Below are 21,457 nucleotides of genomic sequence, written 5' to 3'. Positions count from 1 at the left end.
GCCAAATGAATATAAAAGTTCTTTATAAACTGCCAAAATTGTATATTAATGTAAGATATATTGTTAATGTTGATGGAGGTAAACAAGTTCTATTGGGTAAGTATCTGTAAAAAACTGTTATGGTTTAAAATTGAAAAGTCCTCCTTCCAAGCTTATGTATTTGAACAGTTGATCCACAGCCAATGGGGCTCTTTTGGGGGATTTGGCAAGCTACAGGCAATGAGAACTAGTTGGAAGAATTGGGCCTCTGTGCTTTGGCCTTAGAGAGGTAGCCAAGCCTTTCCTCTGGCCCCAGTCTCTCTCCTGTTCCTGGTATACCGAGACCTGAGACACAGCCTTATAGTCCTGCCTCCAAGCCTTGGGCCGCTTTGGCTGCTGTACTTCCCTGCCATGATGGATTGCATTTTCAAACCATGAGTAAAGATATTCTTCCTCCTTTACAGTGGTTCTTGTCAGGTAATTGGTTATTCAACAACTAGAAAAATACTTAATACAAAGAAATTTGTGAGAGTACCTCACTTGAGAGATTTACAAGTAAGAGCCCTCATTTCAAGTGAACAAGTTATAAATCCTGGCTTTATTTTAATCAGAATGTATAGGCGCTTGTACATATGTAACTACCTTCTAAATTCGTAAGGGTGAACATTCAGTAATGTTCACTTTAAATTTTTGGAAATGTGAAGATTTTAAAACTATCAAAGGTCAGCAATAAAACATAGAAGTGTTAAAGAGTAATTCAATTGCCTTTGTAATACTTTAGGAGAGCAATGTTGAGAAAGCTACCCAAAGAAAATAGGAAAAAACATAATTTCCAATCTTTCCATGTAGTCACACTTTAGATATATTTTATTTCATTAACTTTGTACATATAAGAAAGAAAATGTTTGATTCTATTGTCTCTAACTATAGATCAAGAGTGGTCTTGATCTAAAAAGTGTATCATTGATTTTTCCTTTTAAATAAGCATACTCTGTGGGAATGTACACTGTATTTTGATTTAAGATGAATAATTTAAAAGATACTGAAAGCATAATTTCTATATATCCAAAGGACTCTAAATGAACACAACACAGAAAGATTTCCTTCATCTGTGTTTCTTACAGGCTTATTCACAATAACTAAGATATGTAATCAGCTTATATGTCTATCAACAGTTGAGTGGATAAAGAAAATGTGGTATATTTTACACTACTATAGAATTTTATTAATCCATAAAGAAGAATAAAAATGTGTTATGTTACTTGCAGGAGAACTGAAGCTCATCTTATTAATTGGAATAAGTCTAATCCAGAAAGTCTTATGTGGAAGCTAGAACACACACGAGTATACACACACACACACACACACACACACACACACACACAAATACACAAACAGGGGCATACATGAGCACACATACATGAGCTTTTTGGGAAGAAGAATGGGACTATCAGGACGGGGAAAGGGGGACAGAAGTGGGTATTGGGAAGTGAATATGGTCAAAGCACATGATATATTTGTGCAAAAGTATCATGAATCCCAACACTTTGCACAACAAATATACTATCCATATATATATATATATATATATATAATTTCTAAGTTCAGGATGCAGTTCAATGTTACGGCACTTGCCTAGCATGTACAAGGCCCTGAGTTCCATCCTTAGCATTGCAAATAATTTTAAATACAATCCTTCCATTTATTTCATTTAAAAGAAAACATGTTTTAGTAGAATGGTCATCTTCCACTCTGGTCTCAAAGCCCATTCTCTACTACTCTAATAAAGAAGAATAATAAAAATGCTTATTAAACAAAGCCTGTGTATCAGCTAAGTGTCCTTTATATGAATTATCCCACTTGCTTCTCACTTGAGTCCTACAAAAAAGATACTACCGTGATAATCAGAATCCAGGATGGGCTTTGGTATTAGAAAGTATAAAACTGGAATTATTATTTTTCATTTTCTATGGCCTTGGCCATTCAAATTCAAGCTACTTTCACTCGTCTGCTAAAATTAAAATAATAGTATCAATGTAAGAGGACCAATAAAGGAAACCACATGTGTATGCAGCAGATAGTAAAGGCTAAACATTTTCTTCAGAAATATTTGGTATTCAAATTTAAATAAAAATGGTTAAATAAAGGAATAAAATGATTAAAAATTCCTCACTAAGAGATTTCAAGGCCACTAATATGTTTACCTCTTAGACACTGGCAGAACATAAGTGAGCTTTTTCTTCTTCTACCACACTCCAGGTGAATGTGCAAAGTGCTTGTGATGCTTAGGTGCTGTGGACAGGGTATCTCGTAGGATCACATCCAAAGCAGACAGACAGAAATCTTCCTTATCACAGGACTTCTCACACATACTTAGATGCCTCTTAGCACTGATTACCATCAGATTATGGTGAAATGGACACTTTCAAGTCTTGGATTGTTTAAAAGAAAGGAATACCTACTCGTTTCCTTTTATGAATATCAGTTTCCTATTTCAATACCAATGGCACAAAGGATTTCTATGAGGATGAGGTATTAAAAAAATCAGAAGAGAAGCTTTAGAAAATTCTCATTTTCTTTAGATAAGATGAATTACTAAGGTTTCCTTGTTTGTAGACTAATGCTGTTTGAATTTTAAATATTGCTTTGGTATATAGAAAAAACAGGCAATTATATGTACATTTGTATAAAGAGGGATAAGTCATAAGTATAAAAAGATGAAATTTGAAGAATATGGAATTGGATAAGTTATGCCTAACTCTGTGAGGTAATTTTCAACCTTTCACTTCATTCTCTTTATCTCAACACCACTAGTTTAGTTCGAGAAGCAGTATGGAAGGGTGAGCTGATGGTATACAATTCTGCTGTTGAGTATAGCTCAGTTTTATATTTGAATATAAGACAATTGTATTGCATATGTGGCCAAATATGAGTTGTCCATGTGTTTAAATGTTTAAAACAATGTTATTTAATAGATCTTAAAATTACTGAAAATTAAAATTTCCATCAATAATCAGTCTTTGAATGTTTCTTCATGATTTTTGAATGAATAGTAAATTTGTGATTGGAGTAGAGGAGTTCATTTAAAGATTTTTAGCACCAATTCATATAAGGTGAGTATTTAAATGATGCATTTCACCTTAGTTAAAACATAACTTGAAACAGTTGAATAAAATTTATGTAAAAGTTTTCATTTTTGGTTGTTGGTTCTTTGAATTCAAAGAGCATTTTAAAATAGAAATCAAAATTTGCAATTATTGGTCTTGTCTAAAGCGAGACATGATTTTATTCTGTTATTCCTATTTGGCCAAATAGTTCTGTGACATTTGATCAGTGTTAGCCACTGCTGCCGCCACTGAAATTCAATAAATAAAGGCAGCCATGCTCCAAGAGTCTGTAAGTCTGGCACCTTTGAAATTATGACATTCCATTAAACACTGCATTTATTTATTGCCTGTCTTTGATCACAAAATCAGAAACTGCCCATTTCCACAGCTATATACTTGGGTCTCAAAGGCTGATCGAGATCAAGTCATTCATGCAGCATTCTTATTCCTACCTGTAAACTTGTGATTAGTAACTTGTGGTTGGCAATACATAGATGTGGCACTTACCTGCTCCAACAACTTTGTCGATGGATATGTTGGTAGCATCCAATTCCTTAGCAAACTCATGAACTGCTTGTGTAGGGTCTTCATATGTATGTGGGTCAACGTATGTCCTGAGACCTGGAAGTTTTACTATTTAAGAAAAAAAAAACATGATTGTAGTGAGATTTTTCTAAAAAATTTATTCTGCATACCTATGATAACATTACTGACTTAAAATAATATTTAACCCATTAAGGTACACTGATCTTTAATCTATCGTGTGATATTTCAAAATGTGACAGAGATGCTAGCATACCTGAAGAAAAATATTTTTTAAAAGTTGTCCATGATGAAACATAAAGAAGTACAACAAGGTATTTTCTTTGCAAATACACTAGAAGGAAATTAGAGAGTAAGCACAGGAATTGCTAGCAGCAGCATCACCCTACTATACCAGTGTATTCCTGACTGCAGAGTCACAGCAGTGACCCACATCTATTAGTGAAATACCTGACAGTAAATTGAAACATATGAATAATTTCTGAAGACAGAAGTGTAGCTATAAGTATACATGAATTAATAAAAAATCTATTAAAAGGCATAGTATCCTTCAGACACCATGGAAATGATGTTGTTTTTATTACATTTTGCTTTGTTTTTTGTTGTTTTCAAATTTATTAACAATCAAATTTCCCTATCTAAATTACAAATCCATTTTCAGGTGTCTCTATCTATATGCATGCTAGCATACTTTCAGTGATCTGAAATCATGTATAACTTTCACCATAATTAAAAGAAAAGTAGACCTTGTTTACAAGCTTAACAATGGTGCTGAGAAGGTAAGTTCCAAACATAAATCAAACATATAATCTTTTAAATATGGATTCTCCTTCATGCTCTATTTATTTATTGACTTACTCTGTAGTAAAAATAGTTCATGGTGTTTTATAATTTAAATACAATAGACCACAAAGGCAAATCATCTGGACTATCATTTAGTGACAGTAGTAATGAATACTTACAATATGGACAGATTCTTTAACAATGACTTTTGCTCCACCTTACATCATAAAGCTTCTCTATGTATAATACAAACAAGTTCACTGAGTCATGTGCCATTGTGATCCCTCAGAACACCATTTTGCCTCCACCCAAGATAGTAAATGGAGGTGGGTGTGTTTGAATTGGCATATTAAAGCATGGTGCATGTATTCATATTTAAATCCTTATTGAAAATAGTGGGAGTAATTGAGAAGTTGGCATGATAGTGTATATATAAGGTATCTTAGGGCAAGATTCTCTGATAAGGGAGGATCCAAGCTTGTAGTTCTCCAATTGACACTGGAGAAATGGTTTTGAATAAAGGATGGCGAGGCATAGCTCTAGAGCACAGTTCTTTGAGAAATCTTAAGGAACAAACTCTCAGATTTGGGGTTCAGGTCCACTCTTGGCTATTAAAGCTTAATGCTAAGAGTCAGGTTGATTATGTATTCAGGTACAACTGTAAATAGGCCTAGTGACATCTCAAGTAACAGTGAAATTCTTTTCATTTGGAAAAAGACCACATTAGGGATGATTTGGAATGTTCAGTAAAACTTCTCAGAAAGAAAACTTTAAATAGGAGCCTAAGGTGATTAAATTTCATAAACATGCTCTAAAAATGAAGAAAAATACAAACTCCTATGATTCCTATGTAATGCTTGTTGATATTATTGATTCTGATTTTGATCTTGGTAACATTGGATAACATTATGTTAATATTAACTGTGTATGCTTAATGACTATAGGGTTTTTTGTTTAATTACACTCAAATGTTGCAGGATATGAATGAAAGTTCCCATAAAAATGTTACATCTTGAATTGAACTTCCTACAGTGCTGACCAGCTGTTTAACACTTCAGTGATCGTGGAGCATCTGTAATGTTGTGAGTCCAGAGCCCAGTTACAATTTATCCTGGGCCATCTTGCAACTCCTTGTTCACCTGTGTTCCTGACTTAAGATTCTGTGACTAACTTTCAGGAATGTGTTAACTTAGACCACCAGTTTCTACCAATCAAATGGCTGAGTGTCATCAGAGAGCATTTAAGGCCTATAACTGAGATTCCTCTTTAGCTGTATTATCCTACATATTGTACTTGAAAAGTATCTTGATTTATTACTTTTCTATGTTCTGTTACTTCAGATTGTTCTTTGTTCTGTTGCAACATGGAATTTGGGGTAACCTGAATCTGTGTTCCCAGGCCATGGTTACTCACATTTAGCTTCAAAATAATTGATCTCTTTACTTTTGAGGTGAGAGCTGAGTTTTTGCATCCAGAACAATTTTAATTCAACCAATAAAAACAGATATTATACTTTCCAATAATAACTTTATAATTGAAACATCTCATTCCCAGAAGAAAACTAAACAATTTTTCAAGCAAAGATTCATCTGAGCTGGGTTTTGGTGCACATTATAAGAGTGCCAGCAGTGTCCTGGGAGGCCTTCAGTCCACAGGATAGTCAGCCTGTAAGTGTAGTGATTCATAGTGTTTTTTCTTTCAAGATGACTTCTTTCATTTCAACATTATTCCTTTTTAATAAAATATATGGCAGAGCCATCCTTGAACACAGAGCTTTAGTACTATCCATTATTTAATTAAAGCAGCTTCCATCAACACTGCAACACTGTGCCTTAGGAAAGTACTTATAAATTTCTTAATTTGATAATTATCTTCTTTCTTTTATAATTATTTATTTTTGACATGGTCTCTCTAGTCACAGCCTGCCTGGAACTCACTATGAAGACCAGGCTGGACTCTGTCTCACAGAGAGTAAACTGCCTCTGCCTCCTGAGTACTGAGATTAAAGGAGGCATGTGCCACCACACCCAGAATTAATAATTTTTAAAAAATAACCACTGTTTAACAGGTCTTAGAGAGAACCCCAAGACTGCCACATCCCTAGATTAATGTGATTTCTTACTATGTGAAAACTAAGTATCCTTATATTTATAGACAAATATCCCAGTCACCACTCATCAAAGAAGCTTTTTTTTTATACCAGAGACTATTACCAAGTACCACAACTGGTCACATATAGACCTTGTCTATGAATTGACCAGGCCTAAGTGATATATCTACAATGTAACCTCTACACCTAAGGCTCATGGTTCTCATTAATGAAGCTCTCTCATGCAGCAGATGGCCAAGAACACAAAAGGTCACAAATGGCCAAAGTGTAGAGATCAAGATTTTGCTGAATGCTGGTCCTTGAACAGGACTCCTTTATTAAACTTTACTCACCCTAGGCTCAGGGACCATCGAGGAAGAGGAGGCAAAAGATTGTAAGAGCCAGGGAGGAGGTGCATGACCATATGGAAACAGAGTCCTACAAGCTCCTGGGAACCTGCCCATGTGATTCTATGGCAATGGTGTCAGCATCCACAAGTCCTATGTACACTCAGTCAGACAGAAACCCAGCATAGAACTGAGAAAATGAACAGCAGGCCCCAATCTTATATGAAGAAGTACTGGCAACTGATTGTCACTAGGTGAAGATCTTCTTAAAACAAGGCACTCTAGATAGCTGATTAGAACTCAGTCGATGGACTTGCACTGAGGAATGTCTAGGAACACTTACTTGACACAGTGGGCCTTAACAGGGATGACAGAATATATGGGCTCCATCCAGTGGGGAGGACTTTGGTAGGGTGCCAGTGGGGATAGGGGTATAAGATGATTAAGAATGTTGGAGATGTTCTGAATGAAATACACAAAAATTCAATAAAAAAAAAATTAACCACTGTTACTAAAATATGTTAGGAAGAAAAACGAATGTTTGAATCTTTCAGTCTCATCCAATTTGGTTACATTTTAAAAAATACTTTATTATTTTTATTTTATGTGTATGAATGTTATACCTGCATGTAGGTAAGTGCACCTGTGTCATGCAATGCCAGTGGAGGACAGAAGAGGTTGTTGAATACCCTGGAGCTGGAGTTATGCACAGTTGTTAGCTGCCGTGTGGGTGCTGGGATTCGAACCCAGGTCTTCTGTAAGAACAACCAGTGTTCTTAACCACTGACCCATCTCTCCAGCCCCACATTTTAATTCTCACTTCAGATTACTGACATTGTAATGTATTTTGGCTTGCTTCTACTTTTTAATAGTAAAGTGAAAGAATCTAGATTTTTTCTTCAGGGAAGAAAATGATACTTTAAATACAAGTTTAGTTGAATATTTTTTGCTAATAACTGCAAATATGTAACCTTGCTAAACTTTCAATAGCTCCATTGGGGGAGATTTGCTGGCATTAGAATTTATAAACAATATGAAATAAGTGGTCAGAATCAATGTCTCAAAATTTTAAATGAAAAAATCCTCTACTGAGCTTTAGAGTCAGTCCTAGAGAAAATGTGTGTTACTAAATACTATGCAACCTATGTAATAATTCTTCCCTCAGAATTAATCACAATCACTCCTATTAATCAATGTAAGATAAACTGTTTTTCCATCCACATGGTATTTGTAGAAGAATTATAAACATAATCTCCCTCCCCCAAGTAGAATGGTCCGTTCACCAGGGTTTTTGCTGATTTTTTTAACTGCTTACCCCTGAGGTTCTGGGAATCAGGAGATTCAGGGTACAAGGCACATAATCCCTTCACACCAATAATTAAGGGCAACACACAGAGTAACTGGGTTCTGTTATGAAAACCAGATAGTAAACACATACACACGTGTTAAGCTGCCCTACTTTACAGCTCGTTTTGGGCAAACACAATAATTTACATTTCCATTTTTACCAGCATGAGTTACCCTAAGGATAGCAACAATGTTAAAAAAAACGTTAAAAAAAAAAAAAAAAAAAAAGTCCAGGCAGAGAGGGTGAGGGGACAGGCTCTTAGAAGTGAAACACATTTCTTTTCTTTTGAAGTAATAGTATAGGATTTGTAACGAGGCTGGAGGGAATACTTCATAGCTCGAGTATTTTAAAGCAATACCAAATAAATGGTCTGAAATAAACCAGCTGTAGTATTGAGAGGTAGAAAGTATGACATGCATGTAAGTTGTTTTATGGTTTTAGAACTAGGATAACATGTTTTTCCTTTTTGATTTCTCTATCTTAAGAATATAGTGCACTGGGAAAAAAAAGTTTTAAGGAACTTCACCATAAAAACCAAGAACAAAATGCAAGAACCTTAGAATTGGTGACAGAAATGTATCAAAGGCTATATTCATAAGGCTTATAATTTCATAAAAATGACTAAACCAAAATGGATCCACATAAAGAAAGAGTATTCATATCAGTTGTTCATCTCTAAATTTAAAAATTTCAGTTCACAAGAATGTAATGGACTGACAAATGGACATGTGTAATCTGTGGTACAGTTTTCAGTCAGCTCCTGAATAAAAGGAAGACAACCATTCTACAACTTGATCATTAGCTGAATTGAATAGGTTACCTAACTGACCTGGATTGGTGTGATATTGGTATTATGAAGGTAAAACCTTGGATATTGATTATAAAATTAATTCTTTTACGATGACTCCACAATGAGATGTATGAAGCACATATTGATACTGCAAACTCTTGTATCGTTCTCATACATAGTTTATATTTTTGAAACCATTCTTTACTGTCTTTGATTCAACCTACTCTATGCATTCCACAGATAAACAACAGGTAACGACAACTTTTACTCTAGTTGTAACCAAAATTATCTTTATTTTAGATCCAGAAACCGTGGTTGATAGTCAATTTGAAGACAATTTTAGAAGTCGATGTTGAATGCTGAAACAAATATTGCTTGCAAGACCTAATTATTAGTTCTGTGAAGACACGTTAGAGCAAGTAAGCACCAGTCTTTTTCAAACTATGGCTCAATTCAGGGTGGAAATTATTAATCTGCAACTTTAGAAGAACTAGCTAGTTCTCATGGAAGTTAATCAAAAGTCCAGACTGGTCCATGGAATGACTTGTTTCACCAGAAAGAAAAACAAAAACAAAAACGAGCCATTTTGTTAGACTTAAACACTTTGCTACCTACAAGGTATTCATTTTAGAAAATATTAACAGAGGTTAAACTGGTTGGTATTAAAAAGGGGAAGAAAAGTACTGGCTTTCCTACCAATTAGCTATCATGTAACTCTAAAATAAACAGTTTATTCTAAAAGCTCTTCACTGGTTGGTTGTCCAAATGTAGGAAGGCATTTCACACACACCGAGGTTGTTTATATTCACTTGGCAGGAGAGACAATCCTCCTATTTACTTCACAGAAGACTTGTAAGTATTGCAGAATTGAAAATATTTGGCATTTCAGTCTCTGGAGCTGCTCACTGCTCAGGACTCATCACGGGCATTATTTGACCATAAACCATAAATCACTTTATGATGAAATGCAGCCATGGGACAGTTTCTTAAGGCAGAGCCATGAATTCCCTTCTCGTTTCAAAATAAATTTAATTTGCTCATTTTTTCCTCATAAAACTAGTTTAGAATTCTTTTAGTTAAGTGGAAGTCACCCAATTGTAATGCAACAACTGCTAGAACGAAAAGGTTAACAGAAACAAAGTTTAGAAACTCACAATGCCCATTCCCAAAGTGAAGTCGCTTCTCATCTGCCCCGTGTTTTGACTTCTTGTAGCCACAGAACCTAGAGGTAAATCAAAGCAAGAGAACGCGTAAGGACATTTCACAGACAACCAGGATCCATGCTCAGAATATGGAAAGCCCCAAATGAAGTTTTTTCCTGAAGCAATCAAACGCTTTAGTGAAAGCATATTGACTTCATAGGCTATTTCTAAGTCCTCCGTGGAAAGCCTCTTTTTCAGGGGACCCTGGAAAGCTGCCTAATGAGGACATATGCAAAGCTGCTTCCCCACTGTGCAGACGCCTCCAGTTCAGATTTTATAATGGCCTTAGAATGTGTTTATAGTATTTTTTTAACAACTACTGTCGGAATGAATAAAGGGTAAAGTCTCCATTGGCTGCGATTAGTACTGTGCCGGGTTACCAGTGTTTTGGGTGAGAAAGTGTCAAAGAAATCTGGGGTAATTGGAAGAATGAGGGGGTAGTTGGAAAAAGAAGGTGGAAACTAGGAATAGAGAGTGAACGGAGAAGTGGTATGTGCTAGAGTGCAGATGGGAGTTGATGGAGGAAAACAAAGAGAGATGGACACAGAACATGAACAGTCCAATTTGTTAACCAAGCACGTGCTCTTCAGAGTCTATGCTCCACCCAGGGCAGCACAAAGTCATAATGAAAGCCAACACTTCAGCCCGCTGAACTCACCTCCCAATCAAAACATAAATGACAAGGGTGAGGACGATGATTGCCACAGCTGCTGAAATGGCGATCATTACCACGTGGCTGTTTTCACCAGAGATGGAGAAAGCTGTGAGGTTGAAGGTAAAAGAGAAGAAACATTACCACCATGACAGCAAACCTCACATAGCAGAGGTTATAAACTCAAAAACTACCTTACTCGTTGGTGGTTTAGTAGAGTACTGACACAATCCACCCAATATTTTTTTTAAGTGACATTTCTAATAAATTTGCATAAAATCTTTCATTATTAAAATTATTATTTAGTAATAAATTACTCTGTTTTGAGGTCTTTAATATTACTTGAATGTCTACTTGTGAAATAGATTGGCTTAGATTTCTCTGTCCCCAGGGGCTCAAAACTCACTGGCTAAATCAGAAGTTACCAGATGAACACATCAAATTAAGATAATAAAAGTCAAATGTCTGCAGATACAGATATTAGATTTGTGGTTACCAGAGGGTGAGAAGGCAGGACACACACACACACACACACACACACACACACACACACGAAGGAAAGGTTTTTTACACACACACACACACACACACACACACACATACACACACACACACATGACGGACAGGACAGTAGAGGCTGGGAAAAGTGGCCAGTAGGTACAAAGTTCCAGTTAGAAAGGAGGCTAATTTTTCAAATTTTGCTACATACTTAAGTGACCACAACTATTATAATATATTGTATAATTCAAAAATTTAAACTCTTCACAAGAACAGATATATGTAAGATGGTATGTTAATTATGCTGAGTGAATTAAATTAATAAACGATTCCACCGTATTTATAAGCATAGCTTTACAATTGCTAAATATATAGAATTATTTTAACACTTTCAAATAAAACTTTTAAAAAAGTGATATATTTCTGGCTTATGGACGGTGCTGGATAGCTTTAGTGTCAACTTGACACACCTGGGTTGAGGGAGCCTCAACTGGGGAATTGCCTCTATTGGACTGGCCTGTGGCCATGTCTGTGGGGCATCTTCTTGATGAGTGATGTGGGAGGGCCCAGCCCACTGTGGGTGGCATCACCCCTGGGCAGGTGGGCCTGTGTTGCATAAGAAAGCAGGCTGAGCAGGGGTCAGGGGAGCAAGCCAGTAAGCAGCATTCCTCCATGGCCTGTGCTTTAGCGCCTGCCTCCACGTTCCTGGCCTGTGTTCCTACCTTGGGCTTCCTGATGAACTGTGACCTGGGGGATATAAGCTAAATAAACCCTTTCCTCCCCATGTTGGTATTGGTCAGAGTATTTTGTCACAGCAATGAAGAAAAAAACTAAGACGTGGACCAAATATAACCAACAATCTCTCCCAATATTTCCTGTAAATGTTTAAATGGCACCTGAAATTCATTCATTCATTCATTCATTCATTCATTCATTCATTCATAAAGATCATCACAACTCATGACTTTGAAGCCAAATCTAGTCAGTCTCCAGTTTTTTATATGGTTTCTTAGCTAAGAAAAGTTTTTGGCTTTTGTGGTACGTATAAAAAAAAGGTCAAAAGAACATCATAACATCTGAAAATTGAACCAACTTCAAATTTCTGTTTCCAATAAATAAAGGTTTATCAGAACATAGAAACAATGATTCTTTGGGTATCACTGGTTATATGGTAACGTGAGTATCATCACTGGAGACTGTATATGCACACAGGATAAAGTATTTATCTTCCCCATTACTGAGTAAGTTCACTGCCCCTTCACTACAACCAATGATTCTCAAACTCCAATGTATGCATTCATAAAACACCCCCACACTTACAGAAAGAAGAGTTTATTTGGTTTAAAGTTCCAGAGGAAGAGTCTATATTGGTGGGAAAGCATGGTGGTGGGAGATGGCCAGAGCAGAACTTTAAGTGTTCACATCTTCAATCAGATACAGCAAACAGTGAAACTGGAAATCTTTCAAGTCAAAAGAATTTGTAAAACCTGCCCCCAGTGACCTGCTTCCTCCAGCATGGCCATATCACCTAAAGGTTCCATGACCCTCCTCAAATAGCACCAGGAATTGGGGACTAATTGTCCGAATACTTGGAACTTATGGGGGACATTCATTCAAACCACCACACCTATGGACTGGTCCTTGTCGTCTCCTATCATTCCACCTCCAGCTAGTCACCAAACCCTCTTAATTGTACTGTTTACTGTCTTAGAATTATAATTAAAAATTCCAAATTGATCTCTTTTTGCCTTTCTTGTTTTTTACCATGTCACTTAGGTATTCCTTCTACAAAACCATTCCAGTGTGCTAATCCTATGTTTAAAATCTGTACTTAATTCTCTAACATTTTCAGGATAAATTACAAATTTTAAGATTTGCGTACAAAGTCTTTCAGGATCTAAAGCCCTAGAATTATCTGTTACAAACTCTATTAGCATCCAAATCTGCAGACCTTCTAAAATGCTCACAGTTCCTGGGAAAGCCCTGTGCTCATATTTGCATATTTCATTCTGGTAATAAATGCTAATCAAACACATGAACATATTATGACTCAATAAAAAGAGAAGAGAGGGAGGAAGAGGGAGTGGGCTAGCTAGCGGGGTGGAGGGGGTGGGGACTCGTTAAATGAATACTGTCATCTCATCAGAAACCAACATTAAATCTTTAAACTGGCCACATCTAGTTTGGAAGGTTTTTTTTCTTCAAAACAAGTGATTTTCAAGTGTGGCTAAGTGATGCAAGCTAAGAACCATGGCAGAGGCTGTTAAAAGATCCCTGTGTATCTGACAAAAGAGGTTAGAGTGTGACAGGAGGGCTCATGGTAATATAAACTGTTGTAAGCACTTATTCGGTGCTACTAGCCTGATACTGTGGAGGTAAGGGAGTGTCCTCTCAGATGCTTCTAATGCCAAGAGTGCGGTACATAGACAGCCTCAAGTTGTATCTTTAGGATCACTGAAGCCTTCAAGCCTAGGCCCTGTCTTCCATGGCAACTAAATAGATAAAGGATGAAAGAGTTGGATTCTGGGGATTCTGGACCAATGAAAGACTCCGGACATGAACCTCTTATGCTCTGCAGCTCCCGATTGCTGTGGTTGCAACTCTTAGAACAGCATGCAGTTGGAGGCTCTCCCTCCCCAGCCCTTTCTTCTTGCTTCTTTCATATGTGTTAGGCATACATTTCAGTCAGATTCTGTCTCAAACATCTATTCCATCCCACCTTCAATGTTTCAGGTGTTTCCTCGCAAAGCTTTAGATCATGAAATTTGTCTTGGTACCTGCTTTTTCTGTATTTCCCCATCCATTGACTATGGATATGTGATTAGTTGGTAAAACAATTTAGCAAGGGTTTCATAATGTTAATAAATATATAATGACAATTCTGACTCAGCTTTTCAACTTATATGCTGCAGTAATTTATAATGACCAGTAAGTTTTAAATTCTATGGTCATTTTTATTATACAGTTTATTAAAAAGTAGCTCAATGAAATTGGGGGAAGAAATGATGAGGAGAAGTAATGCTCTGTCTCTTCCTCTGGCAAACATGGAATTAAGCTTCAGCTTCTCTTCACATTCTTCCTGCTCTAAACACATGATTCCCAGAAGTTATCAAAAACTCATAATCAGATCAGATCATGTTTGCTACTGAAATTCTAAAAACAATTGAATGAATATCAGCGGACCATATAGCTGTCTAACAACTTAAAATGATATACTGATAACCACTGATATCTATTACATTTCTAAGAAATTCCATTTGAATTTGTTTTCCCATAAGCAAGTTACTTCTTATTTCCAGTCACTTCCCATTCTAATCCATCCTATTACCCTATATAGTGCTGGCTTTCTCTGTCTGGTGGATGTGGCAACTACTCATTCTTTTGAGTCAGAATGCTTGGGTTAGCTCTTGTTTGCTTTGTCATATCATTTACTCAAGTACTAAATGAGTTACTGCAATAAAGCATTTATACCTCTGCCAGACACAAAGCAAGACTTCAAGTTACATACATATTTTTATTTTATCAGATCCATGGTGAAGAAATTGGCAAAGAATCTCATTTCCTATGAAATTGCTTTTTGCAAAGGCTCTCCATATAATGATTTTATTTTGCATTTTTCAACCTGGCATGATGGTCACTATTAATAGGGACCAAAAAGTTAATTTGTCACACACTTAATCTTTAAATAGAAAAGCAAATGTTCTGTGGCCTTCAGATATCCTAATATAATTGCCCTGGGGCTCATCCCCTTGGATAATAATATCCAAGAGCGTTCTCCAGTTCCAAAACTCAATTTTATCATTGATTTTTATCACTTAAATCTTCAAATAACAGACCATTCATTTAAAAACAAAGCACATAGTGACTTCCCACAAATTTATATTACAAACTTAATCCCTAATACAAAAGTGTTGGGAGGTAGGGTCTAATGGGAGGCATTTATATCCTGAAGGCCTTGCCTCCATGCATGCCTTTATGTTCCTTTAAATAGTTCTGGAATGTGCACATATACTCAGTCTTCTGCTGTGTCAGGCATATTTATTCTGCCTGCCCTTCTAGTTACCATAGGAAGATGTAGCCAAAAGGTCCTCACCAGACCCCACATTCCAGTGCCTTTTTCCTGGATTTTTCAGCTTATAGAACTATGACAAATAATTCGTCTTCTCTACTCTCTGGTATTCTGTTGTAGATATGCACACACCCACGCCCACACCTTCCAACTCCAGCCACTCCTACACCCACACCCTTGCATCACGCCCATTGAATACTTTCTCTACTAGGTAATATTTAAAACATTTTCTTACTAAAAACTAATTTAATTAACATAAATATCATAGTGAATTATGCACTATCTTCTCCAGTTCTTAGACTGATTCATGGAACACTGAAGTGTTTTGCCAATGCCACCCAAATATATGCCACTCAGTTTCTAGGGTCTTCGCTGTTAATTTCTCCATCATTCCCGTTTTACTAGGGTACGACACACACTCCTCCTGGATTCAGATTTTGCACACTGGTTCTTGATAATGAGCTGTTAGAGATTTGATTATGTCTGCTATGAATTGAGTTTGACTGTCTCCCAGGGGACTCATGTTTTGAATGCATGGTTCCCAATGGGATACATTCTGACCTAATGGCTTAATCCACAGACAGATTCAAAGCTTGATATTATTGGGGCTTTATTGAAGGAAGTGTATTACCGGCTGTGTGGGAGCAGGATATTTTGTCTCCAGCCTTACTTTCTGTGTCCCTCTGCTTCCTGGCTGCCCTGAGTTCAGCATCTTTCCATCTTCCACACCCAGTGTCATGTTCTACCTCACTAGAGGTCCACACCAAGGAGCCAGCCAACCATGTCATGAAACTCTTAAAACCATGAGCCAAAATAAATGTTTCCTGCTTTAAACTCTCTCTCAGGTTTGCATCACAAGGGAAAAAAGGCCAACTAATGCAATGCCATACTGTTTTTAGGTTTTCAAAATCCTCCCACCTGTCTGAACTCAATACTTTCTGTGGGTCTTAGATTTGTGTTGTGTGTGTTAAGAGGGGGGATAATAACAGTATGAGATTAGGACTCAAAACCTTGCAAATTCTAGTTTTCTTTGCTCACATTCCTTAGGCATGCTCAGAAAAACACACAAGTCTGTGTCTCAGATCATGTATAGAAGGAAACAACTATCTCTGACAAAGGTACAAAATAGAAAAAGAAGTAAAATGTTCATGAACATGCCTAAATACTGTCATATGAATGCAAGAGCTCTATAGTCAGACATATCATTAAAAACCTGTGTGACTTTGAGAACCTCACTTAAGCTCTCTGTGTTTTTTCCTCCTCAGTAAAAATAGAATTGATAGTAAAAATATATTGATAAGCAACAAATGAGACATTTCAAAGCTCTTAAACTATGTGCTGATTCAGTCTGCCTCCATAGTTTTCTATGAATGAAGATCATAAACTGTTATCTAAATTCTAGCTCAAATGCACTGTTCTGTATTAAAAAAAATATTTGTTATGTTTGAAAAATGGACACATATTTTTAAAAGAAAAATCCAAAAGAACATAAATGACTAAAGACACCCAAAGGGGCCTTTCTATATCTGTTAAATATTAAAACAAAGCAAATAAAACTCTTAAATTTTAAAATTGTTAAAGTATAGATCACTGTGACTTTAAAAATGAATAAAATGGGGCTGGAGATATTGTTCAGTAGTTAAGCACACTGACTGCTCTTGCAGAGGACCCACGTTTGAATCTAAGCACACACATGGTGGCAAACAACCATCTTTAGCTCCAGTTCCAGGGGATCTGATACCTTCTTTTGGCCTCCCTGAGCATTGCATAACATAGGTGCATTTACATACATAAAGGCATAACATACACATAAAACAAAAATTAATTTTTAAAAAAATTAAAAAAGAAATAGAATAATCAATTTTTGTGTCCCTCCACTCTCACAAGGAATTCATTATTCCTATTTTTCCATTTTTGAGTCCATATGTATCCTATTTGAAACAACTATGAGCAAGCTGATTTCATAAAAACTCAAACTGTGTAACTGAGTCTTTTTAATACATGAATGGGAAATGGGAAGAGGAAAAGTTCATGTTTTTTAATATATTTTCTTTACCTCTCTCTTTGTCTTTCTGTCTATCTCTCTCTTTCTCTGACTCTGTTTCTCTCCCATTGACCATAAGAATAAAACTTGCTTAGGAAAAACTTAAAACTCTGGAGGATGCAAATTTGTTTTGTCTCTTGCTTTCCCTCCCTCCCTCTCTCCCTCCCTCCCTCCCTCTCTCCCTTTCTCCCCTCCCTCCCTCCCTTGCTTTCTTTTTTTCCTTTCTTTCTCCACATTCAGCATTTCAAACATGATGAGGAAAATGTTTTCTCACTAGAATATATCCCATCCCACTCATTTGTCTATTTCATTTCTTAGTACAATTTTATTCTTTTATATTAGGTGTATCAGTGGCATTATGACATTTTTATACATGTGTCCAGTGAACTTCAGTTATATTCAGATACTCAAGGATCATTAAAGTTTAAGCAGGTATGACCACCCCAGCAACGTCTAAAGAAAGTCTGGAATTGCATTAAAAATTTGGAGTTTGCTCCTAATTGTGGAATTTATCCATCAGATAGGTATTAACTGCTGATTAGCATTATGCAGGATTCTGCAGATTTTTCATAATATACAGCAACAGGATGAAATGGTTACTTGAAGCTGATCTGCCCTTCTCTCGATATGCACAATGCATATAACAAGTTACCATAAGTTTAACTTTAAAAAATTTCCTTGATTCATAATCTTTACCACAAAAGACTGAATATTTTGCTCCTGATATTAGCTCAAATATACATTTATAAATTTAAAAATACAAGTTATAATTATTTCCAAAAGAGGAAATTTTGGTACTCTTAAGCAAGGTGTATACACACCACACACACACACACACACACACACACACACACACACACACACAGACATAGTACTACTAATGCCAATTTGAAATCACATTCATTGTCATTATATAGAATTTTCAATTCATTTTAAGCTTTGCTCACATGAACTTCATGATATTTTACATTTTGTTGCTCCTATTTTCAGAGAGGAGTTTCTTCCTGCCAATTTCCTCACAGGAGGATGAGGCAAGTTCTTTAGAGGTAGGTTTGGGTATTTAAGGACGACGGCTCTCCTTAAATATAATTGTCATGGTTCTACTGTCAACCAGTGACAGACATCTAGGAGCGTTACAGCTCCAGCACCTTGCAGAAGTGAGAGCTCATCACATTAAGCAGCATCTTACTTGGCAAAAAGTTCTGTAAATTATGATTCTACGAATTATTGACTTTATTATTTTAATGAAAACATTTTCATCAATTTATGTTAGTCCAGATTATTCCAAGTCATAAAATATTACCATACCAGTAATAATGTGATTGCATATCAGCACAAAAATATTTATAAAACAGGAAATGTAAGGACCAGAAAAAAAAATGGCAATTTAGAATGCTCTGAGAGATTCCAAGGCACCTTTTTAGTGCAGTGCTGGGCATTGTAGATCTTCCTAGGATAATCTGTATCTAATGGCTATGGATCTTTATCATCTTTGAAGGCTATGTTTATAGCTGTGACTTAAGTTGTAGGAAGCTATTAGTGATGTATGTGATTTCTCCTATTATAATTAAAATGATACTGAGTTGCCAGAAATATAATTAATTCACTCCTTGTAGAAAAAAAATGATCTCTGTCAGTAAACTTCATTATTCTACAAGGTAATAGCCATACAGATATTAAGCATTTTTGTCCTGTGAACAAAGTATTCCTCACTACCTAAAGCACATAGAGGCACACGCAAGTATAGGTATGCATATGTGTGTTCACATTTTCCTTTCAACTAATTGTAGTTAAGTATATCTTTCAGTTGTATGTATTTTATGTTACTACCATAGTAATTTTCATTGCCTTTTGAAAACACTGTTATAGCAGAAGAATTTTAAAGTAAGAAACATAAACATTTAAAGAGAGATAAAGTTATTGGAAAAATATTTGCCAATTTTAGAAAAAATTTTGGTCAAATGAACAGGCTATCCAAATAGTTTATGATAGAATGAAGTGATACAACATATTTTTAAAAACTTAAAGTCCTAACATGTATGGCAAAATACATGAGGTCTGGTGGGACAGGAGGGCATGGATGGGGGCAGGGTTCTGAATTTGATTAAGTACTGTATGAAATATACAAAAGCTCAATAAAAAATTAAAAATAAATGGAACCAAAATAAAAAAAGATATATTATAATTATAATAAAAACTTTAAAGTCCATATTATCTAGCTTATACGTGGATGTATTAAGAAGTGAAACAAAATTAAGACACTCATGGATTAGCAATTTTCCTTTATGTAGTTTATTGACTCGTGCAATGAACTTAGAATATCGGGATTGGCAGGCACTGAAAGCACGTTATCACATTAAATAATATACCTGAAAAGCAATTATGGCTAATAGCAAACCAAATTCATTCCAGAATTTAGAACATGTTTAATTTGTAAAAGAGAAAAAGCAACAGATGCATAGCCACAGTTACAGGAAACCATAGACAAAAAGACTATGCAGCTTGCTAAATTCTCTCTCCACAAACGTCCATTGAACGACACTGGATTAAACCTGAGAATAAAGGCTCAGGCATTTTTTTTTGTAACACCGCACGCCCTATACAATAAACTGAAATAATACATACAGTCCGGGCTGGTTTCAAATTCAAACTTGCGGCTGTTGGTTCCATATCCTGCTGCTGTCCGTGCTCGGATTTGAAATACGTATGTAGTGTCTGGCTTGAGGCTACTGATGGTAACGTTTGTGCCTCTTGCCCTCAAAATGGTGTAACTTGTCTCTTGTTCCTGCTTTGAAGTAAAAAATTTTTTTTTTTTTTTTTTTTTTTTAAAAAAAAAAAAAAAAAAAAAAAAATCATGTTAGCATCAAGTGTTATTAATACTAATCATAGTAGAGACCATGTTAATTATTTCACTTTCTAGGTATAAAAGAAAATTTCAGAACTTCTTCATCTGGATGTAACGATTTATATCCTGCACCTAAAATAAGAAAAGTTAGGTTTCATGTTAATTATGCACTGTGTACATGAAAACTGAGGGAAACTTTCAACTAATTCTAAGAGTAAACATAAGAAAGAAGATACCCCATTCAGGTAAAATAGAAATATTCTAGCAACTATCAAATATGAAATATCTCTATTATAAAGTATTTTTTAAATCTCTTGTTTAATAGATTGCCTCAGTACATCTTTATTTATATTGCATTTAATCTACATCATTGTCATTGATTACTGGGGGATACTTTCAGATCAAAGTGAAGTATTTCACAAACACAACCTCATCTGGGAAGTTCATGTGGAACATTAATAATAATAAAATTCCTGTAATCAAAGATTGTTTACGATAAAGGAGTTTACACAGAAGTTTCCTTTTCCCTTCTAGAATATATCATATGTCAATTAGATGGATATTTCTCTTTCACATTCTTTATTTTTTCTTTTTCTTTCTTTTTTCTTTCTTTGTGTGTGTGTGTATGTGTATACAAGTATGCATATGCGTGAATACATGTGTGCATATGTATGTAGATGCAAAGGTTGACATTGGGTGTCTTCCTCTATTGCTTCTCCACCTTATTTTTGGAGATCAGGATCTGTTACTGAGACTAAAGCCCACTGATTTGCTAGACTAGCTAGCCAACAGGACCCATGTATTCTGTTGTCTCCACCTCCCCAGTGTTTCTGGGATTACTGGCACACCCCTGTACCTAGCCTTTTATGGGATGTTGGGGATCTGAACTCAAGTAAGCAAATTTACACAACAAGTAATTTACCAACCAAGCCATTTCCTGAGTCCCCAATTGCAGATGCAAACTAACTAAAGAGTTGATTAGATGACATCTGAGTTACTATACTAATGAATGGAAATGGATATATTTTTATACAACTAATTATTTGACTCATTATATAATAAGTACACACCCCAAACCAGTTTCTACTTCTCAGTTACACAGTAAGCATCAATGCAGACACATCTTCTAAAACTAAAGTTTTAGAAGAACATTCAAAATAT

The 21,457-nt window shown here is 35.7% G+C and overlaps 1 protein-coding gene across 2 annotated transcripts in view; it reads right to left on the bottom strand.

The window, feature by feature from the left end:
• The window catches only part of Epha3 (EPH receptor A3), a 362,443-nt gene that overhangs the window by 58,929 nt on the left and 282,057 nt on the right, over positions 1–21,457 (bottom strand). The window contains exons 7-10 of one of the 2 annotated variants that reach the window (XM_008832240.3): positions 20,077–20,236; positions 10,847–10,949; positions 10,141–10,208; positions 3,594–3,719 (exon numbers count right to left, since the gene is read on the bottom strand). In XM_008832240.3, coding sequence (XP_008830462.1) covers positions 3,594–3,719; positions 10,141–10,208; positions 10,847–10,949; positions 20,077–20,236 — 457 coding nt within the window. Of the gene's footprint in view, positions 1–3,593; positions 3,720–10,140; positions 10,209–10,846; positions 10,950–20,076; positions 20,240–21,457 lie in introns of both variants that reach the window. The other variant, XM_008832239.3, reaches the window with a different exon arrangement.

Source organism: Nannospalax galili, unplaced genomic scaffold (assembly GCF_000622305.1).
Source record: "Nannospalax galili isolate Female #2095 unplaced genomic scaffold, S.galili_v1.0 scaffold293, whole genome shotgun sequence".
NCBI lineage: Eukaryota > Metazoa > Chordata > Mammalia > Rodentia > Spalacidae > Nannospalax > Nannospalax galili.
The sequence above is the reverse complement of the archived record's forward strand: the minus strand, read 5'-3'. Positions and strand labels throughout refer to the sequence as shown.